This window comes from Lathamus discolor, chromosome 1 (assembly GCF_037157495.1).
Source record: "Lathamus discolor isolate bLatDis1 chromosome 1, bLatDis1.hap1, whole genome shotgun sequence".
Taxonomy (NCBI): Eukaryota; Metazoa; Chordata; class Aves; order Psittaciformes; family Psittacidae; genus Lathamus; species Lathamus discolor.
In genome coordinates this window covers 117,275,291-117,301,272 of record NC_088884.1, presented here as the reverse complement: position 1 = coordinate 117,301,272, position 25,982 = coordinate 117,275,291, and the positions used below count along the sequence as shown (strand labels likewise).

Here is a 25,982-nt window from a genome sequence, read left to right as displayed (position 1 = left end):
GCTGAAATGAAATTTCTCATAGACATAGTTTGCCTTAATGCAGCAGTCTGTGAAATGTCTGGATGGGAATCTGAAGATAACTATAGGCATTACTGAGGTATCTATGTGAAGATCCATGTCGACATTTCTGGCAATAAGTAAACCCTTTTATAAAAGGCTTTTCAGTTCCCACCTACCAATCTAAATTTACCATCACTGATAAATCTGTGTGGAGTATTCTTTCCAGAGCTCTGATGGTAGTTCCTGGGAAAGAAAAGGTTTGTTTTCTAAAATATATGACTTTCTAAAATATATGGGAATTCTCTGTGTCCAGAATTTTTCATAGGAATATTTAATTTTTAACATGGCTTGAATGTTCTTCCCCTCCAACTGCTATGACAACACATTGTGCAATTACACTCAGTAGTCACTGTCTCAGAGCTTAGCAGCACTGGACTGACATTTCTCGATACTAGCTGGGTGTGATCTGTATATGTAATACCTTTCATCTTATTACATGTACTTGACCCTCTGAGATGAGCAGAACTCAGCATTTATAGGTAATTCTTAGAGGCTATAGGTATATCTTGAAGGTATATACAGGTATATGATTAGATAGGCGTATAATTATATAGCTATGTTTTGGAGGCTGTCTGAGGGTACACTGTGTTCAGGCGAAGAAGGAGGCTAGCAAACGATCTGAAGTGCCTGGACAGGACGTGAAGTTGGCCTTCACAGAGCAAAAATTCCACTGGTTTTATGAGTTGACAAAGAGGCTTTCCAAAATGTTGAAATCTTGGGAAGTGTCACTGTAATGACATTGCAGCTGAGGCTGTTGCTTTTCCTCCCTCTCTGTCACAGGGCAGTATTCAGCTTGTGTCAGCTCCCCATGCCAGAATGGAGGAACCTGTATCAATGACAGACAGAGCTTTATTTGTGCTTGTCGCCACCCCTTTGGAGGAGCCAACTGCAGCGTGAAGCTGGCGAACGACTATTCTCTGAGTGTTGGCAAGTACAGAATTTAGTAGCACAATATGCTAGCAGTACAGGCCTCTGCCTCAGGGCCTAATTAGAGAGCATTTGCTGGTCAAAGATCTCACATTTCACTTTAATGAGTACCAACTCAAGTAGTAGTGTCCTGTGTTTTGGTGTTGAACACATCAATCCCCACGGGTGACTCGTGATCTCATTCTTTAATATGACCAGATGATGGGATTAAATTGGACTGGGACCAGTCATAATAGCTGGAAAGCTCCCTGGTGAATTGCACAGAGTGGGAGAGTGTGCAATGGATGTATTTGAACATGGTATCATGAAATTCGAAGGGGGAGGTAAAATCACATCACTGGGGGATACTAGCTTCAGTATGGCCATAAATGCTGTATAAATATGTGTAGCTACAATGATGCATGGGACTATGGCCTCAAGAAGTCGTTTTAGGCATACCTCTGATTTTCATCAGCAAAGGATGCAGCCCTTGAAAGATATTTCAAAAAAGTGGAAACTGTGCTTATTCAAGCTAGAAAACAAATAAATTATTTACATCCAGGCCACATGGAATGTGAATTTTATGCTTTTAGCAGCTATTTGACTGATTCTTACTCATGACAGCATATGAATAGTGAATAAAATCATTTGTACACTGGCAGGGAATCATAGCGTGCAGGCTCAGCTTGAGGAGAAAAGCGTATACTTATTTCCTCATTTAACATCAGGAGTGCTAAACCTCTTTAGTGTCTGCATATGATTTGTGGAGAAAATTCTTGGCTTCAGCACACACAGGAACAATGAAAGAGATCCTGGGCTGGGAAAAACTTCAGGAGGAAGGGGTGGGGGAAAGAAAGAAAAGAAAAATAGTAGCTTCCTTAATGATAACATAGTATAGACAAACATAAAGTTCCCTTGCTGTTGCTCAAATTACTCTTTTGTCAATCCACCTAGCACTAATTGTGAAGAAAGCTACTTTTTATACAATACAGAGAAACTTTGTGTTTATGCAGAAATACGATCTTTCAGCTGCTTAAGCTACTGGCTGATGCGACTTCAAAAAAGCTGCTTTTGATCTTCTGGCTGGTCCAAGTTACCTTTATATATTGCTTGAAATTTTTCTTTATTCTTTTCCAGATTTTTCAAAAGGATCATACAGATATGCACCTATGGTGGCTTTTTTTGCCTCTCATACATACGGAATGACAACTCCAGGACCCATCAGGTTTAACAATCTGGATGTCAACTATGGAGCCTCATTTGCCCCAGCAACTGGGAAGTTCCACGTTCCGTATCTGGGGGTCTATGTTTTTGAATATACCATTGAATCATTTAGTCCACGTGCCTCTGGCTATCTGGTCATTGATGGAATAGACAAACTCACTTTTCAGGCTGAAAATATTAATAGTAACAAGTACACTGACAGAGTAGTTACTGGAAATGCTTTATTAGAGTTAAATTATGGTCAAGAAGTCTGGCTCAGACTGGCAACTGGCTCTATACCAGCCAAGTATCCACCTGTGACTACCTTTAGTGGTTACTTGTTGTATCGTACCTAAGTCTGCCATAAATGTAAACACTTGCCATCAAATGAAACAACCTGCATGTGAATTTCCTTTTGCCTTTAAATACTTTGTTCTTTAACAGCTATAAGTTTCTCAAAGTAAGCAATGTGATGGTGTTTAAAGTGCTAATTGTCCAAGAAGTTGCTCAGTTGTTGTCATTTTCACATCTAGGGAGTCCACAGGTTGGAGGTGGGGTGAAAAAATAAGCATTTTCTTTATAAAAATATGGCTGGGAAGCACTAATCTAATCCAGGACAATGTTCTATATTCACATTGCATAAAAAAACCCCAACTTACACAAGGTTGCTGAGAATCAGTTCTCAAGACAAATCATAGCTGGTTTGGATTATTCCTTTTTAACCTGAGTGCATACCAAAGATGATGGGTAGATTCTGATGGCTGTGATGCTGGATACCTGTTTAGCTCATTGTAGCAAGTGATAATCATGTGTATATATTCTATCTGGAAAAAATATATTCATTTTTCATTTTGCCTGACATTATTTACCACATAGAATCATAGATTGCATATAATACAGAATACGTTAGTGTTTAATTGATTCATAATTTTTAATGTAACCAGTATAATAACAAACTGCGTTTTTATCTAGCAGAAGAAACAAGAGGGAACACTTAGAAGCTGTGTGTTGATACAGATTAGAAATAAGGTACACATTGTTAGCAGTGAATATAGTAGATTTGGTGGAGTCTTTCTGTTGCTTGAAGCATTTACACCACAGCTGGGCTTTCCTTAGGCAGTAGGCTTTTGGGAAAGCATGGTTATATTTGCTTCACACAGATTTTAGCATGTAAACTTTGGCCTATAAAGTACACAAGATTAAATGAGATTATCGTAGTAATTTCTAAGTTTGAGCTCTATAAATCTATGATTTCGGTTTGTTTCTGCATTATACCCGCTAACTACTGGGGCAAGATGAACTTCAGTCTACATAAACAGGAATGTGATTCCTAAACACTAATCCAATGAAAAAAATTAAATCTGTAGTTCATGTTATGGCTGCCTGAAGACATAAACCCTCAGGTTTGCATCCTTATCAGTTGTAAAGCCCTGGCTTGCTGCAGTTTCTTGATATCCCATGGACTGGTGTGACTGACCAGGTTTGTTTCTGGTTATTGCCTTTGTTAATGCTAATTGATCGGGTTTTACCTCTCTGTGTGTTTATCTCCCTCCCTTTTCTCATCCTCCCAGCTGAAAAAATAAACTTTCTCACACTCCACATGTCCTTACCAATTAGTGCCACTGACTAAGTTTGTTCTCATCACTAGCTCCTTCACTGTGGGAGGCAGGTTTGTCTCTGCCTGTTCTTTTCTATGGCTCCTTTGACTAGCTATACTTAAAGGTGCAGACACCCTCCTTCCATGGCCGTCCATTCAGTTATCATTAATCAGTGTGTTCCAGTGATTTCTGCCAATTTTTTGAAGCCTAGAGTGTTTTGAAGCTCCCTGAATTGTTTTGTTTTACACTGTCAGGAACTTCATCTCTCAGTAGTATTCTATGTACCTTACCAGATCTTAAGATGAATGTTAGTGAAATGACTGAATTCTCCTGTGCTGTATGTGGATAAGAGAATACACAGTATCTTTCATCAGGTGTATAAAAGTACTTGTTATTCAAAACTGAAATGTGCATTCTCCACCAGGAGCACTGGAACTGAAGTGTGTCTGTGTGTGTGTGCCTGTGTGCACTGGCTACCTGAACTACAGAATCGTGCAGCACTGAACAGCATTCTCCCATCTTCAGGGGAGCATCCTACCATAGTTTGTGGATAAGTACAGCAACTGAGAATTGATGAAAACCTTCAATCCAAGCCCATTTTCTAAGGCCCTAAATCCATCAATTAATTGTTAAGAAATCTTGCAGCACCTAAATGGTTCTTAAAATAGCCTGTGTTTCCTTGAAAGATCTGAAATAGAGAGTTGACTCTATTCTGAGAATCAACAGAGACAGACTCTATTCTGAGAGCCAACTGCAAATCTTATTAACAGGTTGGAATGTTTTGCTGCTGTTTGTATTTTTCTTTTTCTTTGAGGCCAGAAATTCTTTCCTTTTTGTACCTGATGAGTTCTTAATGTACCATGAACCCTGAATGAGTGCGCTACCTGCCTTTCTCCTGTTGCATACATATTTTTCTGTAAGCTCTCAAAATCTTTGATATGACACTAACTCAGCCTACCGTGTCATTGAATTTTATCAAAATAATGACCACAAGCCCAAATCCCTCCTTGTATGATTTTGTCATTTTAATGTGTTTAGTCCTCTTTATTCCTGCTGTGGCTATAGCTAAATGGCATGAAAATTACTCTGCAGATGAAATTCAAATGACCTACCAGAGACTGCATCTCTGTTTTAATGTGACTTTTTTCACCCTTGCTGCCCTTGCCACTAAATTCTTCAAGCTGGGTCCTCATTTTCACAGGCACTATTACCACCCTGCAACCAGATAGTTTTTATGTCATTGTACTGGCTTTCTTTCCTTTTTTCTTTCTCGTCTTTTCTCACAAAACTCAAAATTCACTGGGGTAGAGTAAAAATTCTGATTAAAACTACATCTGTAGGAGTAACACATAGAAAAATAATTTCCCTGATAGAAAATATTACTGAAGCTAGTTCTCATTGCACTATTAAAAATACAGAAAAATTAGTATTTTAAAAATATAATAAATGTGCACTGCCCTTTTTATACAATAATCCATTCAATTCTTTCTTTGGATATATTAGAACTAAGTATACTTGGCTTTGTCTTCTGTTAAAAACTAAAATGCAGATTCTTCACTGTGAATATAGGTTTGCATTGGCTACTGAGGTTTATTTATGGGCCTGTGTCTATGCACTAGGGCTGCCTGGACTAATGAAGCAAACAGTACTGAAAAATAACTGAGGATCAATAAAATCAGTCAGCCTACCCATTATGCAGAATAGACAGCAATCAGCCTGAACTCCCAGGAGAACTTTTCAGGCATCAAGCAGGAAAAGATAGTTCCCAAGCTATCTTGTCACCCTCTGCTTTCATTTTCATGCTCTGATTTGCATTCCCTAACGATAGCAGGCAGCAAATCTGAATGTTCATCTCTACCCACTGCCTTTGTGAGGGACCACAAAGCCACCGTGAGCCTTTGTACTCTAGAGTGCATGGTGTATTTAGGTGACTCAATAACCATGGCAACATTTTGTCTGGTTTGACTTTGACAAGCCCATCCAGTTTACTCCAGAGCTTGCATTATAATTTCCTTACCTGTACCAACCAAGTTATCACTGAACACATTCCCCAGCCCCTCACATACTTAGTATTTGTGCTGAGATCAGCGGTTTGTTTTCCTCACATACGTTTTCTAACTGAATAGCCAGCGCAACCCTGCTTTGCCCCAGCTCATGCCAAACTTCCCTGTCGACACATGCCTACCTGGTGCTGACTTATGGGTACTGCTGTCTGTCCATACATCTGGGATATTTTTGTTCAATTATTTTTTCTCTCTGAGATAATAATGTCTACATTGGCAGCAAGCAAGAAGAAAGACATCATTTCTGAATTCAGCCATTTACCTGAAAGCATCTGAGAGAAACAACACTGCAGCTAAGCTCCACTGAAATTAGTGGGTATCGCATGATTAAGTACCTTTAACAGTGGAATAACAAGTGCACTGAGACAATTGCAGAATTGAATCTTCTTAGCAGTTAAATTTGGGCAGGTAAACAAGAGCGCAAAACAATGCAAAGTAAAATAAGGGGAAAAAAAAAACCAAACCAAAACCAAGCCCAACTGCTTTTGACATTTCCAAAGAACAAAAATGTATACCATAGCTATACACATCTTTTGCTGGTAGCTGCTACTTGGCGCAGGAACGATTGCCTAACAGCGCTATGGGTTTTATTAACCCCTTCAGGCTATCAGCTGTATTACAGGGTTAGCAAGGTCTAAATTTTTTCATCCAGTTTTTATTTGCTTAATCCATGCTTCTTTCTCTATGCTCAGCTGAATACTAGGAAGACTGAGTGTTATACTCGTCTTCCCATGCTAGAGTCTTATAAAAAAGCAGAAGGGTATCTTTAATTATTGTGGATGGAGTTTTTGTAGTTACTAAACCTTCCTGGTGTAACCACATTTTCAGCAGAGTTCTGTAAGAAATGCAAGTATTTATCATGACTTTGTATTTAAAATGCACAGTTAAAGTCCCTTTGTAGTAATTTTCTCTTTGCAAAGCTGCCACTTTCCCTTTCCATATGATAGCAGTGATGGCGAGAGAGTTGTCAAGAGTGAGATATAATGAAACACTGTCTTTAGGATGGGACTTCTGTTAAGAGTGCTTGGAAAGAAAATTTTATCAGCAAGCTGCTTCCCAACTGAAGTTGCTATAGATATGTTACAACCAACACACTGGCTCATAATGAACTTCCTTGCCCTGCTTCCCCACCCTCAGAAATCTGTGGTGGCTGCTAGCTGAAAACACTCTTCTGCATTCACATATTACATGTAAACAAACTGAAGTGTTTCTGAAAATATTTATTTTGGTAGTTGCTGTTGAAGATTCTTATCTTGGAAAAAGCAAGTTGCAAACAAAACAGACCATAGCTGTTTACAAACAGTGTACAAGTACTTCCAGAAAGCCTGCTATTCAGACGTGCAGGAGTTGGGAGATACCATACAAATGATCTGAAGTGCCCAGAAGTTCTTTATACATACCAAAAGCCTTTTGAAATCTCTTTGAATCCATTGTTGGAAACGAGTATATCTCATATCCATACAGATTTAGTGTGATGAAGGCTTGTATGTCTCAAATTGACACTAAACATCTGCTAGATCATCTTTCCTTCTTATGTAATGGCAGTGTCAAGAATGGTGGCAATTAAAACGAAACTACTGGACATGTTTAGACTGAGAATTATCCTCAGCTCTACCTGATTTCTTCTGTCTCCTCTGCAAATTACCTTGAAAGGGGACAAAAAAAGAGGCTCACCCATCCATTGCTAGGCTACTTATTGCTTCTTACTGAAGTGAAAAATACAAGTGAGAAAACTGTTTACAATTACTTTCTGACAAAGAAAGTGCTCTTACCAGCTTATACAAGTAAGAGGCAATTTTCAGGCTCAGTGTTTAGACATATTCTAGAAGAACGGTAGACCCCAAGTACCATTTTTGTCAGTAATTTCTAGAGTCTAAGTTGATCACTCTGTTACCTTGGCACCAACACCTGGGCATTGCTAGAGCTTGTTAATAGATACACACTATCATAATTCATTTAATTCTGGGAAAACAAGAACTATGCTTTTAGGAAGAAGAGAGAAATGTCACTCAATGGAAACTGTGGAAAATCATCAGCAATGCATTAAGTACAGACTATCTTGGCCAAAAAGTGCTAAAGGTCATCCACTTGCATGTTGAATTGTTTGTGTGAGCTAAACAGACATTAGGAGAGCTGTGAGGAGCTCCTAGCACCTAGAGCAGAAGACACAGATTTATTTGCACCCTTCAATTTGTATGTGGGCTAATCTTATTTGCACAGGTTTGGACTTCGACTTACCTAGTTCATATGGCCATGTTCCCCCAAGGAAGTTCATATGCTTAAATAATGGAGAAGGAAAGGCACAGATGCATAAGCCAGGGAAATAACACAGGCCATGTTTGTACACAGTAAAGCATAAAATAAATTTATACCCTTTTGCTTGTTTGATGAACCTTACAAACAACAACACTTTGGGCAGTCCGCAGGTTGCTTTTTATCCAGCAAACACCTGCAAACTTAAACAACTGAAAGCTTTGAAGAAAATGCATTAATAACAATACATATGCTTTCCTGAAGAAGAATGAAGAGAAAAATAAACGAAAGCTAAGATATTTTAATGTACTCGAGCAATAAGGGAGAATGTTCATCAACAAATAGGATGCCCAGCTGAGAGAGGTTGTATGAAAGGTGAGCTTTTGTAGTGATCTCTTCTATGATGTAGAAAGGTTTAATTTTTAACTATTTCCAAATAGAAAATAACTTTGCTCATCAAGTTGTTGTTAGGAAACCAGTTTTCATCTTTTGCGGTGTGAAGTAGATTATTTTGCGGGACTTCACCTCTGTGGTGGGTGTTTGGTGTTACCACTCAAGAACAAAGCCTCACTACAAATTTCAGTGGCAGTTGAGAGCCTGAACTGCTGCTCCTGTGAAGCATGTGCCAAGGTGCACATAGTACATGTTCTTCTGGCTGTCACAGCACCTGAGTGTGTTCGCTGTGACTCTGAGCTGAACCACAGCCCTGAGTTTCTTCAGCCTTTCCTGTCTCCTAATCTGCATTTCTTTCTACTTGCCCACTGTTTTTAAGAATGATGGGACTGTGGTGACATTGGAAATTATGATGCAATATCCTTGCAGCAGACTTCTTCTGAGCTGTAAAATAAGCCCAAATCGTTTTCTGTTTCCTGGTTATTTTTAGTTTTCCAAGTCCTATGGACACCCAGATTCCCATCATTTTAGTTCTGTTATAGTACACTACAAAACTCCCAGAAGCTTGTGTGGAAGAAGGGGTAGACTATTGTTTCAATCTATTAGTATATAAACACAGTACTTTATTGTTGCTTGTGTGTGGATTCTTTTTTTGCAATGCTAGGAGAAGCTGGTAGGCAAAAATCACTTCACAACCAGGTCATACACTCTTTTGTTAGAGGAGGAAGTGCACATGGCTGAGAAGCTGTTTAGTAGTCCCCTGTTTTAAACTTCATGCTACTTAGTGCCACACTTTTCATTTTGGAGATGAATATACAATCCGACCATTCATTTGTAGCTTGTGTCATATCTCTGTCTGCAGATTATACTTTCTGAGGTTGTTCTCCCAGTGAATAATTAAAAACATTGAATGAAGGGTTAGTCAGGAAGTGATATGTGAATTTGTCGCCTAGTGTATAGGGAAGTCTTGTGGAACTTTTTACCACTGCTGAAAGTCAGGTGAAAAGTTCTCTTCTGTGCTGATCAGAAAAACTTCCTACTTGCTAAAACCAGAGAATAAATGGCAAGACATATAGATGTGCAAAATAAATAAATTAAATCAATATTTGAATAATGCTCTTAAACACAAGGAAAGCCTTGATGTCCACCTGAAAGCAGAATTTCTTCTGCTGTTGAAAATGGAGAAGAAAAGCTATTGATGGAAAAAAAGCTTTATGTTCCCATCTGAATCTGAGTGGATCTGAGTAGCGTGCTTGCTTTGTTGCTGCGAAGAACATGATTAAGCTGGGGGCATCTTGGGCAATCTCTTTTCTTGTTGTGCCATCTCCAACTATTAGATCAAAACCTTGGTATATTTTACAAAGGTATGTAACAAGCCTAACTCCATCTTGTATATTAATGTGTATGTACAGAGCTTCCCTTGGCTTATGAGGGCTGATAAAAATAAACCGATAGAGTGAACTATCTCATGTCAAATTACCTGATGTCAGCTGCATGTAATTCTGATTACACTTTGGCAATAACTTGCCATGGAAAAAATTTAATCCTTATCTAAGTGAGAATTGCCCAGTCAAGTTTAAGCCAAGTAATATATATTACAAAAATACTTAAGAAAATAATGAGATTACATTTTGCAATTAAAAAACCCAAGGTAGCCTTTAAAAATTATATCAAAAGTAGTCCAATAATTTTTCTGTATATATTGAGGCAAGCTAAAAATAGGGAGTTGATTTTGTAGCTTTTTAGCCTGCTGATTCTATTGAACTTGTTGGAGGGAGGAAGGCTATTCTTTGTGCACACAGAAGTGCTCATGGCAATATGTGTCAAAGTGTTCAAAAATATGTGTCAAAGTGTTCAAAATCTCTTGTTTAGGTGCTTATAACAATGAATAAATTCTGTGCTGTATGTGTGTCCCTCTTCCTTTCTGATGGAATAGAGCTATATGGAGCAACGTGTGTGGCAGGTACTTTACTGCAGTGATGTTGAAAAAAAGAAATGTATTTGACAGAAGTAAATTAACATTTACAGCAGGCATATACAAAGTTGAAGTACCAAAGAAGTAGAACTACCTGACAGCACTGACAGGTTAAGATCAATGTTCCTGCTCAAGTCAGGTTTTCTTGCTAGTCTCCCGTTGTGTTTGTACCTTTTCACCTTCAGGCTACTCTAAGATATGATCATGAGTGAGCCTCACAGCCTTCAACCGGTGTGATTACTATGAACAGCAACATCTGTTTGCCATCTATGAAGAGTGTGAATGCTGGTAACTTTCTCCTAAGCAGACTGCTATGATGAAGTGCTGCCTATAACCACTTACACTGCTGTTTTTGTGAACTAGATAGCTCTTGCTTCTCATCTATTGACTTAAATAACAATGTCTGGTGATAAAAGGACTGTCTTAGGTTAATCTTTCATCACCATCCATTTCACTACCTTTCTTCCCACAATGATTTTCAGAAGTGCTGGCAATGACGGTTTTGGTTATACACCTACTTCCCAGGTAACGCCTTTAATGAGAAAGGTTTATTTGGATTTTCATCTTTCCACAGCATGATGATTATCCTCTGTAGAGCTGCAGCACCAGCCATGTGCTCACATGTGCTGAGAGCAGCATGCGGCAAGTGCTGAGGTTGTTGGACCTGTATCTTGAACCTGACAGAATTAATCACAGCAGTTCACTTCAGAAGTGGCCAGCACTTCTGCAGTATTTCAATCTTTCTGTAGTGAATTGCATGCAGTTTTATGCTTTTAACTTGCTTTTATTTCCTGCCATTTCACTCCAGACACACTGTGAAATCTCTTGAGCACTCAATTTTTACATCCATGCTGCCCTTGGAGCAGAGAGCATTCAGCATAATTTCCACCATCATTGTTATGCTGATGCTTCACTGGTTTATTTATCAAAAGCTTGGGAATTTGCTTTCAAATCCTATTAATCCTATAATCCAGGAGTGTAAAAGGAATTGCCTAGGGAACAGCACCTTTCTCTACCAGCTCAGTACACCTTTGTGTATGTTTTTAAGGGTGTGTGTTGTGCAATCTCTGATCTCTGTTCCATTTTTTCTTATGAACTTTACAAAGACAACAATTGTGTTCCCACCTGTTTAGGGTCTGGCCTCTGCACATAACACTTCAGTCATCCCCAGGAAGCTGATTCATGGGCCTTAAAAGATTAAGCTCTCCTTTTGGGGTAGCTTTCCTTCAAGGCTGCACCTTTTTACCTTGCTCACTTCCCTGGCAGATGGCAATTTCCATCTCATGAGCCTGGGCTTGGGGACACCCAGCTTGACAGCAGTGGGAACAGGAACGATTTCTAGATGGTAGGTTTCACATGTAACCAGAATGTGCCTCAAACACCCAGAGATGAAGAGAGATGAGAGACTTCAATGTCTCTCAGCACAAAAACCAACTTCAGTAAAGCTACACTCGCTGGTAACTGCAGAGACCCTAGCTCCTAATCTGGCGTCATGTATGGCTTTATATATTCTGATTGCGAAAAGTAATTTAAAATACACTGAATGATTCTGTTTCCTCTCCTCCTGGGATCGCTTTGATGTCTAATACTTTCTTGTTGGAAGGGGACTATTTGTTACAGCATTTCAAACAGTGAGCTTGGACCTGTGTGTTCCTCTGGAGTCCCCAAAACATTTGAAGACAAACACTTTAAAATTCAAAGAGATTTTTCTCAAATACATAGATACAAAAATGCTTTCACAGAAGTAGTTGCAACCTTTTGTAAAAATCCCCTCATTTTCACACCCTGTTGCATTACAAGACTAATTCTCCTTGCAGGTAGCAGATCTAAATTGCCCATTTTGAAGTCACAAAGCTTCCCTTTATTCTCCTAGGAGTTGTGAACCCAATTTGTCTACAAAACTGTCCAGATTGTTGAACTGCTGCAATCTTTGAGGAAATAGTGACATTTTGCTTTGGAAACTCTCTCTGATTTAATCATACGTTGCTAGCTTTACATGAATTGCCAGATATTTCTGCAAATCTAAAATCCTCCAGATTCAGTGTCTTTATCCTACATGTGTCCTCATGATCCTTTTATCCCACCATATGGAAAGAGCTTGGGATTTACAGCTGCTAACTTGATAATTATTTTATTGTGCAGACATGCAGATGGGTAACAATTCAAGACTTAAAGACAAACACAATGAAAACAAAAGGAAAGCATCTTGCTCTGCCTGGCCTCTCTTTCCTTCATACTAATACGAACTAAAACATTTTTTTCCATTAAGATTAAAACAAGCAGCTTGATTCTTAAGGACAGCAATTATTTTTGAGTGCTCTGGTGAGTATAATTACACTGTCAAGAGTTCACTTATGTTCCTCTGGTAGCCATGTGGCTCTATGTGAGATTTCCGATTTCTCTCTCCTACAGGATCTGTGCCCTTTAAACAGTTATAACGTTGCTACCAATCTAATAATACATTTGTGCTCGTGCCGTGACGAGTTGCACGCCACCTGCCCACAGCCGTAACTTAGAGCTGAGCAGATAAATATGACAGTCCGTTCCCCAGAGGCTCCTACTCTCTGCTTCTTAACAGGTGGCTGCATGGCGGGATCCAAGCCTGGGAATGTCACCAGAAAATGAAAGTGGGAGAGAGAGAAAAGGAGAAACTGTGGTGAGAATGTACAACAACAACAACAAAACCCACAGCAGCCTAGGTGTGAGATGCATCCTGATAACGATGACAGAAAGTACATACCTGAGTGAGAGAAGTCAGCATTAAGGGAAATGCCTCACAGGGCATGAAAGAAGATGTACTGCGAACTGGAGGCTGCTGTGCTGCTGGAGAAGAGCACCCAAAAGCGGAAAGCAGCAAGTGACAAAGAAAAAGCAGTATTTGACAAGAGATACTGAAACAAAGGAGAAAAATACAGAAAATAGCACAACTAAGAGAAAAAGGAAATACAGGGGGTAAATGGTTGTGGGCAGTGATTCATTAGCTAGCATCCATAAGATCTGTGTGATTTCCAGAGGGCTAAAGTTCCGTTCAAGGTACACTTGAAAATGACTCAAGGTATGCTCCAAAATGGATTCAAGTCTCTTAAGGAAGGAGGAATGAGTCCAGCTGGTGAGCAAGATAAAACAAAGAGCAGGAGAGACACTGAGAATATCTTATCCAGATAGCACACCTCTTTGAACAGAATTAAGTACCCCTTTGACCAAAATTAAACTCAAATTTACAATGGGCTTACTGGTTTAATGCCATGAGGGTAAGAACTGAAAGATTTTTATTGTGAGCAGAGCATGTTTTCATACAGTCCTAATTTTTTAAAGCCAGATCAATTTGTCCTCATGCTAGTCTGTAGAAACCTATTACAGTTCATTACAGCTTCATTCCTATCCTGCTGTTATATGTTCTTATAGCTTGTGCTATGTGAAGAGGAGAGGAAAAGTCTGGGAAAAGATGTTCTTCTCTACAGGTAAAGCTTGCAAAACGATGAAACACCATGGGGCCTATGAAGGTTGTTTTGGAATGGGAAAACTTGGTGAGAGGATCAGCCTGCCTGCTCTGCTTTGTCCACTCCAATTTGCCGTTTCCAGGGAAAGAACATCCCTCTGCCTGGGAGATGTTGGGGAGATCTGTTCTTAATAGGAAGCAAGAACACTTCTTCGTGGTGCTTTGAGGTGGAAAGATGACATTCCCTTTGGGAACTCAGAGTTTTCTGATCACCTCTTCCCACTGTCCTGTAAAATGTAAATCTGTCTGAGAAACCCGGAAACCAGCGAAGCGAACATGAAGACCCAGTGAGAGCATGTCCTGCTCCCTGATCCAAGGGAACAGGAGAGTCACTGCGCAGCAGATTTGGGAGTGTATGGCCTGGGAAAGAGCTGATGGCTGACGTGCCTGGGGAAAGCTTGGCTGTACCTTCTGCCTGTGTAGTTTGAGAGACCCTTGAAGCCACAATTACTTGGCTGCGAGTGTATCGAGTTTGATTGTTAAAGATGTGGAAGGAATAGAGAGGGGACAGAAATGAACACAAAGAATGTGTTTTGGACCATTTTCTCCATTTTGCTTTTTATCCCTTTTATTGTTTATTGCTGTTGTGATGCAACTTAAAATTTGTGGGCTAATCTTTCCCTGTGTGCCATTCTCTCTTTGTGCTCTGACCTAATTTTGCAACCTGTGTTTTTGGCCATGCTATGAATGTCAACTATATAATGATTTTTTCCTGCTGTTCTTTCCAGAATCTCGAGAAATCATCAGATGTTCTTAGTCAGCACTGTCCAACTGACTTCAAAAGAGGTGGAGCAAAACTGGCTTGAGGAGCTGGCATGGCAGGGGGTGAAAGAGGAACTTTCCCCTACCATTGCAGCATAAAATTAATAATGATAGATATGATTCTGTTCCTCATTTTTTGACCAATGTTATTGAATCAGAATAGATATTCTGAAAGCTTTCCATTCTGCAGTCTCCTCTGATATGACACTTTGTTGACAGAAAAATGACTTATTTGCTTTTCAAGCGCCTCTGTAAAGTTCATGCTTGTCACATGGTGAAGCCTTCCCGATTCACTGAGTCTCTGTAGAAAAATGCATCTCCTTTACCTGTTTTTTCATAAGATCAATACATGCATCCCTTCCAACTCAAGATATTCTATATGATTCTATGATTTTATTCCTTCCCCAAACTCCATTGCAAGTGGTACAGGATAAGCATGGGATTAAAAATTAAAACAAAGAAATGAAAACCCATGTTTGTTGACTGCCTGCTTGTGGTGACTAAGGTCTACTCAGACCCATTGTAAAGTGCAGAGGTTGCAGCAAGATGCATAGAATTTGGCTTCTCACAGGCAGCACAAGATCAGAGTGAGTATTACTTGATTTTATCAGATTAAACAAGAGACAGAGGAAGAAGCAAGAGTCAGTGTGAGACCGGGGTTGAGTGTATGAATGCTTTTCCTTGAAAACAGCCTATTTGAATTTGACAAACCAGTTCCTCCCTGTGATGTGACTTGTTTCAGGAAATTGCTTTCACATTTAGGGTAAGAATCCTCAAGACTCAAAAATTGCACTGTACTTGCAGGAAAATCATGAACTTGGGGGTTTTGGTTGGGGTTTTTTTGGGTGGGGGCTGGATTTCATTTGCCTGATTTTCTAACTCTCAGATCTTTTGCCTGAAAAATCAGAGACAGGAAAGTGTTGGGGGTGGATTGGTTGGTTATGTCAGTTTTGGGTAAATGTGAAGGATTTCATGTGAACCTTGGCTATGTGATCTGAGACTCTTGGAAACTTAACATTCTGTTTGCTTGTAGTGAATGCTGGGTTTCTATGCCTTAGCTGGTAAATTGTGGTGTACATAAACCACGTCTTGAATAGGCTTGCCCATCCCTTTTTCCTTCTGACACAACATTCACAACTCTCATGTTGCTGTTTTATACGAGTGCAATAATTACTTATGAAATTCAGGGACATGGCAATAATAAAACGTCAGAAGAATCATCAAGTGTGCATGTGCAAAAAGTCATATGATCCTTTTGTTACTGGATCTTAAGTATTCAAAGCCCAGTGCTGTATCCTGCCCAGCTACCACTTTGCATTTAAATGTAACTCACAGTTAGTGACAGATGCTGAAATAAATATACAAATAGGGGGTGAAGGTACTAGTTTATATACAGTCATTTATCTTCTGATAGCACGAGCAAAGCTTTAGTCAGATACAGTTAAATGAACTGAAGCTTTAACAGCGCCTTTTGAACTGCTTGAATTAACAAAATCAATCCTCATAAATTAAACTATCATTGATCTATGATACAATTAAGTTCTATAATCAAAATACACTATTGGTGCATGCAGCGTAACCGTACTTGTTCCAACACTGAATTTTAACCACTGCTGGCTGACTGCTCCTGCCGCGCTGTGTAAGGCTCCCATCTGGCATGGGAGATGCTAACATCACGATACAGTATTTCTTTTCCGTTTTTCAATTTAGGCTGACATCTGCTGGTCTCCACAAATGGCAGGCAACCCTGATGAATGCAGACCAATTTGAGGAGGTGGCTCTTTCATTTTTTGCCTTTGTCATTTTTCCATAGCTGGGAATGGCAACCAAGGCACTTAATTACAAAGGAAATTCACTCAAAATAATAACTCTTTGGAAGAAGAAAAGCAGGAACAATACCATGTAAAAGAAAATGAGTTTGACATGATAAATGACATACAGGCACGCCCACTGTGCTGTGTGAGTACTCAAAGGAGCCAATAACAGCTACTATATATTGGCCAATTAGACCTACATAAAAAAGGTGTTATTTAAGGGCACCACACTGTGGGTCATAATGAGGAGGCTGTGCATGGGAGGGGGTTCTTTCCTTTGCACTTTCAATCAGGCTAAAGAGAGGGGGAGTGGCACCACATTGGGCAATCAGCTCTAGACCTGTGAGCAGGCATATGGCATTGGTCACAAAGGGCTTGGTGTTGGATGGGGTGACAGGTTCCTCCAGGAGCTACCAGCACTACCAGTGCTACATGCACCTGGCCAGAAGCAGCAACAGAAACGAGAGGCTGTTCTCCACTGCCATGTTTAACTAAACTAAGTGACACCTCCATGTTCCCAGCTTGGCTCTGACTGCAGTTTTAGAACAACGAATTAATTGACATCTTATGCTGACTGCAGCACTCCTTTCAGCTAGTTTCAAGGTTATTCAAGTGTATCTTCACTAGTCCCTACTCCAGCTGCGTGGACTTCGAGTTGCCTTATTTTCTTGTTGTTATTTTGGATAGGAATCCATTCACAACCACCTGTACACCTACTGCTTTCCCTCCGTGATTTGGAAATCCTGAGGAATACCTGTCATCTCTGAATGAACTGTGAGTCTGTGGAGGTACTGATACATGAGTTACAATGCATTTACTGATTCTCCAGAGGTAGTTTGTCATGCACTTTTATGTGCAAATCATTCACAGCATTTTTTGTTCTTGCCACCTTTCACTTCCTGCTCTTTATTTGAGACTGCTGGTGTCCCTGCTTACCTCAGCAATTGTATTTCCCACTCCAGTTGCACCACTTCATCTTTCCCAAGATAATTCCTAAGCAGAGGAAGGAAGAAGGGAAGCTTTATGCAATAGAAGCCAGTCCTGTATTGCCAGGGTGTCTCAAGTAGAGGTTACTGACACTGACTGATGTCCATGCCACCTACAGGCTGCCTGGCCTTCAGTAGGAGATTGCATGAGAGTCCAAGTATTACATTGTTCTTCTGTGGTGGCTAGCCCTGCTTTTCAACAGGGTGATTACACCCTGTCAGCTCTCTGAGCTAACACCCTAGGACATTTCAGCACCTAAGTCACTGCACAGCTTTGTAAGGTGTAGAATATACTGGGTGCTAGTTGTGATAACACATGATACTGACTCTCTTCATTTGGAAACTAGGCTGAAGTCTCCACTTTCTTACTTAGAGCTGCAGCTTGCAAAAGCCAAGAGAGCCTGAGCTAATGATGTAGGAGAGCCCTTCCAAAAGATGCCTGCTCCACCTCCGTGGTCTGCCACAGCTGACAAGGTGCTAAGGTGCAGCTGAATGGCACACTTGGCACAAGAGAAAGGGCAGATAAGATCTAGGTCCTTTCATTGTCCTCTCCTGCTCTTCTTCCATTACATTATTTCTCATAAGCACTAAGGATTCTCCTGCCCAGAAAAGCAGAAAGTCTGCTCGGTTTTGGGAGGAATGAGCAGAGAAACGTGTGCAGGCTACTAGTATTTCAGCCAGGAGTCTGAAGTCAAGTTGATTTTTGGCACAGGTTTAGTGATAGTTAGTAATTACAATTAACCATTCTTGTCTGTTAAGTGCTGACAGACATGAAAGGAGACAGTGCCACCCCTAAGCATGATAGCAATCAAATAAATCAGCAGCTGTTGCAAATAACCTCGATTCCCTATGCTGAAGTGTAGATTTGTGTTTGATGAAAACCCTGCAGATAGCACTTGGTTAGCACTGGTGTGATGTAAGAGCCAGAGAGTCTCTTACATTTCTCTTGCTGTGATAATTCTGCAGTACTTACAAGAATAGAAAATGTCAAGGCTTTGGATCCTGGCTCTGAGAATGTTCAGGGAGGTAGACAAGCTAGCTAGCAAGGTGAGCTTTTTTTTCCCTCTTAGCAGTTCAAATTATATGAGGTACATGAACCAGAAAACTACAGGACTAAAGCTGGGACAAAAGTTGTCTTGATTTTTCGAAGACAGAGCTTTAAATCCTCCTTATAAAAATGATGTAAAAAATAGCACTGAACTATAAAGCTGGTGCCCTGGCAATATCAATGTTAGCATTAAGAAAATCCTCAAACTGCCTTGAGCCTTTAAATGACTTCTTACACAGCAGTTTGGGCTGCTATGTATGTATAACTGTAGTGACATTTGGTGCTTCTTCAGGTTAAAGCCCTCTGAATGTTCCTAACATCTCTGAATTACAGTTCATATTGCTCTGTGTAGTTGCTTCCAGGTGAAAATGAATACACTTACCACCGAATTGAATCCTATTGCTGGTGTTCATTTCTCTCACTCTGGGATTCTGCAGACGCCCTGTTTCTATCAGTTGGTTAATAGTGACATTAATATACTGACATACACCCATGTATGATGCAGTTCACTAGAGCTGATGGGGACATGTGCTCAGACCTACACTTGCAAAACGTAGCTGTTTTATAACTTCCGTGATTGCTGTTCTTGAGAACTTCACCTCTCTGAGAGTGCTGAGAGACATTTTTTTCTTCCATTCATTCCTCTGCTTATCATAATAGATACTTTCAGCAGAGATCAGTGAACTATAAATCTGAACAGACTCCTCAGCACTTCATACAGTAGAAAAGAAGCATCAGAAAATTCAAATTTGTAACAAAGCTGAAACAAATGATACCACAGATATCTTGCTAAGGTGGATTTCATGTTCCATGTAACAAAGACAGAGAATGAGATGTGAACCTCCTTGTGCAACATCACTCAGGGCAGCACAGGCTGAGTGAGGCTGGGTGATCTGTCAGGTGCTCCTGTGGCTTCCAGCAGTGAAACAAGAGTGGGATGTAAATTGGTGGGGCTGCTCAAAGTCATGCTGGGATAGCTGGTCACAGCCTGATGAGCGCTGAGGATTTGGGGGCTGCAGAGTGGGTGCAAATCCTCCATAAGCCTCTGCTTATCTGAAGACCTCAGGCCAAAAGCTTTGGTGCTGCTGTAGAGTCTCTCTCTGTTCCCGTTCATTTCCTTCAGGAATGCTTAAGCAGCAAACTTAAGCATAATCAAATTAGGTGAGCCCCTAAACTTCACTGCATTTCTTGTTGCCTTACCACAATGACATGCTTCTAATATAGTTTACTTAGAACAGAGACAAGGATTTATATTTCTTCTAGCATAGTCTCTCCTCTTCACCTCCTGAACGTTCTACTCTGTGACTCAGATGGACTTGGAATTGCTTGGTGTGTACATCTGCGAGGAGCATTAGTATCTGCACAGCTTTCGCGTGACCTCAGGCTTCAGGAGGAATGTCAGGATCAGACCCTGAATATCTGAATTAAAAGCTTAACTTTGAAAAGCTCACCACTGAAGTGGTCAGAAGGCGTGCGGGGTGCACAAAGCGAGCTATTGTGCACTTGGACTCCTGCATTAGTTTTCCATTCCTGTTTCCAGCAACCAATGCTGAAAGAAGGTGCTTGTGTTGCAGGTGGCGGCATGAAAAATAATCTGGAAGGAGGAGTAAAGAAGCAAAACTCCCTGTTGAAAGCTCAGTTTTGCAGGAGCAGGCCTTTCTACCTCATTCCTGCTGCTTCACAGTAACAAGAGAACAGTGGGCTTTTTCCTCTCTTGTGGTTACTAAGCCCACTGAGTTCCCTTACTGTTGCAGTGTCTGCAATCCTTGCTGTCTTTTCGAAGTGGCACCTGTAATGACTGTAAAGCCCTAAGAGAGCTAGGGCTTCAATTCTGTACATACCAATGATGCTTTTGGAAGCACATCTCTTAATTGCAGCCTGTGCTTCCTATTTCACTGTAACTGCGGAAGGAAAGGCTCACATCCCAAGGTGATGCTGCTCCCAGGCATCTTTCTTCATGATTAACACAGAAACTTTTAATTTATAGAACTGGCATATTAACTCCGGTGGCCTAAAAGAATAAATGAGTAATACTGTAGGATCCCTCGTGCAACAACAGGAATGCTTTCCCAAAGATCTCTTTTTAATTGAAGCCATTTGTCATTTTCAGTGTAGAATGTACTCATTAGAAAGCAGCCCCTCGGAGGGGACTGGATTGCTCAGGAGATTAGTAACATGGTACAAAGCCTTTTGCCTCCAGCCTGCCAGTTTCGAATCTGGCCATGTCATTATTGATCAGAAGAAGTCATTACAGGCTGACGGATGTTTGGCTGCTTATAGAGAAACAACCTTGTCAGATTAGTCAAATTCTTTGTTAAAAGATATGTCCCTACTTGCACACACACAAAAATCCTCATTAGCACCTTGCTGGTAGTGCTTACAGCATCAGCAAGGACAGGGCAAAATCAGAGTGGAGGGATTTTTGAGCCCCTTGAAGGCTGATTGAAACATTTTCGAAGTCATCTCATGATGTATTTTGAAATTTCCGAACTGATTCTGCGGTGCACAGTTTAAAATCAGTCCTTCTTACACTGTTTGCCACACTGTGATCAATGTGAGGTGTATTTTTTTTGAGAAGCTGAGAACTCAGGTATTTTTATGAGAATCATCAATTTGTGCATTAGCAGCAAAATATGCTATATGCTCTTAGCAAAAAATGCATCTGAAATACCTGGGAAAGAAAAAGGACTGCATACATTTAGCCCTGAGCTGTGTGTATTTTGCAGATTTTGCTGGCTGATACTTAGGGGAGATGAGATTCCATCAGGCATCTTACAAAATCACCATAGGCCCTCTAGCTCAGCCCGCGGTAGCTCGTATTTGTTTAAAGAGTTTAAATTAAACCTCTGCTCTGTGGACCATGAAGGCCACTCATGGTGAAGCAGAAATCTCCCTTCAGAAGGTTCTGTAACCACTCCAACATCACCCATGCCTTTTAGAATCACCCAGGGCAATCACTTAGGACAGTGTACAGAGGAATTTTCAAATGCAGGCTCTTGGATCCCTTTCCCATGTCTTTTGAAGATGCTATGAGGAACGTAATCCAGTTTGGAACAGGGCTTCCTCCACTGTCCCTCAGCTGGGACTCAAGGAGGCTTAACCCAGTGAAGGGGAGAGCTGGGGCTATGACAGAGATGAGAACATCTGCACAAGTAATCTATGTGGGAGACACATCCCATCCCTTCTCTGAAGTGGAGGAAAAAAAATCCAGTGGGAACTCAATTTGCCAAACGGAAGAAAAGGATGTTTTATATGAGCTTTGCAGCCTGTGCTGCAAATTGAGTTTGAGACAGAAAAACTGCTTTGGGGTGTTCATACATTTTACATCTCCAGCAATAAATATCAAAGCTGGGTTGATAACTTTTTGTTGGCAGGGAAAGTGCAGGTGACATTGGTCTGTATTGCAAACAGCAGGTAAAGTGTCCCTCGATCAGCGAGGCAGGTAGGGAGAATTTCTGCTCTTGTGTTTTTGATTCCAAGCCAAATTCTGCCTTTAGGGGACTGAATCAGGTTTTTCCCTGAGCTAAACTTGTTTCTCTACAGGGGCTTTGCACAGGGGCTTTAACCAATTGTAACCTCTCACAAGGGCCTTATAGGGTGCTGAGTTCATTAAACAATACCTTTGGGCTGGACTGGATAGCTCTGAGAAACACCACATTTTTGGCACATCTTTCATATCCTTTAAGCTATTCCAGCATGTGACTTTGGCTCTTTCTGTCTCAAGAGCATTTGTTGTAAAATGCCACAAGGATATGTGAAGGTGTGCCAAGGCTTCTGTGCACCTTCAGCTGCTCTCAAGGTGACGAGAATATAAGGCCGCTTACACAACTGATTTTAAAATGGCAATTTAGGCTTTCCAGAGCATAGAACAGCACACACCGTTCGAGTCTTGGACAAAAAGATACGACAATGTCCTGCATTTTAGAGTTGAGGATTATGGATTAGATCACTGGGGGAAAAAAAAGAAAAAGGATGAGCAAATATATGTCACAACACTTCAGCTACCAAACTTGGCTGAATTGATTTTTCTTATCAGTGAGGAGCTTTAACCTGCCCAATATGGCATTTCTTTAAAGTCTAAATAATACTGGATCTTCAAGAAGTAATATTTCAGTATGGGTATTGTAAAATCTGGCTTGCCTTCAGGTAGCATCAGCTGAAAGTAATGTGACCACCTGCTTGTGTCCCAGTGATATGGAAGGCACCAGCTCAGAGCAGACCTATGGATTTCATAGGTGTCTAAAAGGGAAAATAAAAAGACAGATGTTTCAATGCATTTTAATGAAAACAGGTAGAATCAGCAGGCAGCTCTAAATTAGTTATTGTAGTGATGAATACTGCATTATGGACCTGCATACGACCCTTAGGCTTTTATAGGCTTGTAATTACATTAGAAGATATTGCTTCGACCCCGACGTAACTGTACAGGTTATTTACTATGACTCTATGACTTGAGATAAATGAAACCCAATGAAAACTCTTTCAAGTACTGTATGCTAGACATGTAACTAACATAAACAGAGATGTCCCTGATGACAAAAGAACAAAGACTGCAGTAGAAATCCATTTCGGGGTGGATCTGGGGGAATATTGATAGTTTCGTGAACTTAACTGTATTTCTCTTTCTCTGATGGTGTAGCTTAACTGAAGTTTGTTCTACCAGTCTGTGCCACCAGCTTTCCTGAAGGCAGCATGTCCTGATGGAAGGTGCTTCAGAATATCCTGGCTAGCACTCAAAGCCTTCACACAGCCTAGAAAAGCTGCTTAGCTGGGATGTTGCAGTGAAGTAATTGGGCAGGAACTCACTAAACTGTTCTAAAATAATCATGAGTGTTCCTAAAGCAGATGAAAGACTCCAAGTAGTACAGAAGGGCTGTAACAGAAGGCTAAAGGGTCAAGACACCTGATTTTTTTAAGGCTTTCTCTCTATTTGTATGAATTCTGTTTCTTTCTTGCGTAAGAAAAAAAAAAGAAACAATACCTTAAAAAAAAAAAAAACCACATAAGCAAAAGGGTAATAATTTTCCAAGGTCAAAATCAAGGACTGTAAAAGTCTTCTGAAAATATAGAACTGCTGTCACAAAAGACATTTACAGAAAGAGGATATAAGGATAAATAATTTAAAAGAAAGCAAATACAACAATACAACTTTCCTAGTATTGTTTCATCTAGATCCAATGGCCAGGCAAAGGCAGCCATGCAGCAGATTAAAACAGTGAATGTGCAAGATAACAATTTCAAGGAGGGGGAAAAGAATAAGAAACCTTAGCTCAGCTTGGAAGGCACAGCTATTAAAGCAAAGATAATTTGTGAACCTACAGGTAGATGCTACGCTGCAGGAGGTACCGACACACAGAAGGGAAAACTAAGCTTTCTCACCAAGTTGCCTTTCACCAAAAAAACCCCATCCCAAAACAGTGAGAGTTAATGTACTGGCTGGCATCACTTGCACTTCTCATTTGCTTCCCATCAGGTTTCCTTTTCAGATCAAAAAAATACACAAAATGTAAATGCCTAATTTTATTTTCTTGGCGATTTGTTTGCATTGCTGCAGGGCCTCGGAAGGACAAGTCAGAGGAAGATGTAAAGCCTGTGTAGCCTGAGCTACAACTTGTTGAGGCACTGAAACGGTTGTCAGTATGAGAAAGCTGGGCTTTGTAAGGCAAACAAAGGGAGAGGCCAAAGGAAGTGGCATTGTGCCACTTGCTGCTTTGGCCATTGCTGGTTTAGCTTGTTTCTCCTCCAGCCACTCCCAAGAGCCTACACTGTCCTGCGGATGCTGCCCCTCCAGCAGGCACTATCCCTACTCCCTAATCCTTCCTAGAGGAAAGCCAACAAGAAAGCTTGGGCTGGATGTCCCCAGGACCTGCACGGCAAAGTGTACTATGCACACACAGACGCTTCCTTGAACCATGGCTGCGAACAACTAATCGCTCTTTAATCTTACTAACCTATTTGCCTCAGCCGTATGCTGGGGTTAAAATTCTTGCTGATAAGATTAAGTGCTGTCTTGGACCGGGGCCTACACAAATAATAATGCTATTTCCACAGTTGCACTCATTAGAATAAAATGCAAAAAAGGATGCCAGTCTTCCTACTGTGGGACGTCAGCCAGCTGCTAATTGTTGTGATCGGAAAGCAGTTCTCTTTTTGCCATCCTTTAGGGGTTTTATGTGTGTTGATAGAATTACATTTTACTCTTGCGCTGAACTCAACTGTATTTATCTACAATGTTTGAGCTGGATTTTTCCCTTTTGAATGCTGGATATCTGCATGCGGACTCAAGGTTGTTCTAAGCACAAGTTTTTTCTTTAGCCTTCTTATAAGGTTGTATTTTCAATCTGAGTGGCATTCTTTCTGAATAGCAAAGACAGTCACACCTCAGATTTAACTCCATCATTACAACGTTGACGTGTTTTCTCCATTGGCACACCATTTGTGGCTCGTTGCTCCTTTTTGCTGGCAAGCCATCCATTACATTAATACGAGAATGAGAAGTACAACGACATTGTTCTAGTAATCTTTATTTCAAAAATTCATCAGCAAACACCAGAGGAACAGAGTGGCAAATCCTGTTGTTTCACTGAACAGTCTCAGAAGCAGCAGCTGCTAGAGACTGCACTCTGAAACTGTGGCTTTAATCTTTGGAGGTGTTCTGTCACCAGCTTAGGCACAAAAAACCCTGAAGCACAAGCTTAATTGCAGGCACACCTGCAACTGTCCTGGAGTGACTAAATGCTTTGCTTGCTTTAGACATACGTTGGCAGACTAAGGAAACCCTTGGATGCAAGCGGCAGAGTCTGGAAAGTCTTCCAAAGCAAATCATGTACCAAGGTAGTACACTCAGGCAGCATTTTAAAACTGAATGTTGAAACTAAACCACCCATTTTCCTTCCGAAAACAAAAAAAGGAACCCAAAAGAGACCAAAGACTAGCTTTCCAAGTAACAAGTCTCTCGTGTAGAACGATACAGGTGGACCTGAAACCACTTTTGACTTGAAGTGTGCTAACGTGTGATAAAAATTATGTTAACATTTCCAGCACTTTTCAGCTGTTTTATTGCTTATTTTTAAAAAGCCTATTTCCTTGTAAATCTCTCTGCTGGGGGGTGGGAGCAGGGTGGAATGGAGGAGTACTGACTTCTCCCATTTCATTAAAGGTATGCAGAGATTGCTTTGAAAATCCTAGCCAAATGGCTATAATCACAAGAGGAGTCTGACTGGGGAGCCGTGTGAGCCAAAGGAGCTGTGTAGGGCACACCCGCATATACGTCAAATAGGAACTTGTTGGTGATGCCATTCCCAGTTGCATGTGTCCTGAGTTGTCTCCATTGTTCCCAAGTCTTGCACTGTTAAGATAGAAATACAAATTTCCTGATGTCTTTGGGAGGTCTGTGGAGGGAAGAAAGTGAGAAAGAGAATC

The 25,982-nt window shown here is 40.6% G+C and overlaps 1 protein-coding gene across 3 annotated transcripts in view; it reads left to right on the top strand.

The window, feature by feature from the left end:
* MMRN1 (multimerin 1) overlaps positions 1-4,767 on the top strand; it is a 46,021-nt gene extending 41,254 nt beyond the window's left edge. For all 3 annotated transcript variants that reach the window (XM_065692032.1, XM_065692021.1, XM_065692015.1), the window contains 2 exons: positions 841-987; positions 2,104-4,767. In XM_065692032.1, the coding sequence (XP_065548104.1) occupies positions 841-987; positions 2,104-2,525 (569 nt within the window). In that variant the 3' untranslated portion in view covers positions 2,526-4,767. The remainder of the gene's footprint in view (positions 1-840; positions 988-2,103) is intronic.
* Positions 4,768-25,982: the final 21,215 nt, after the last annotated feature.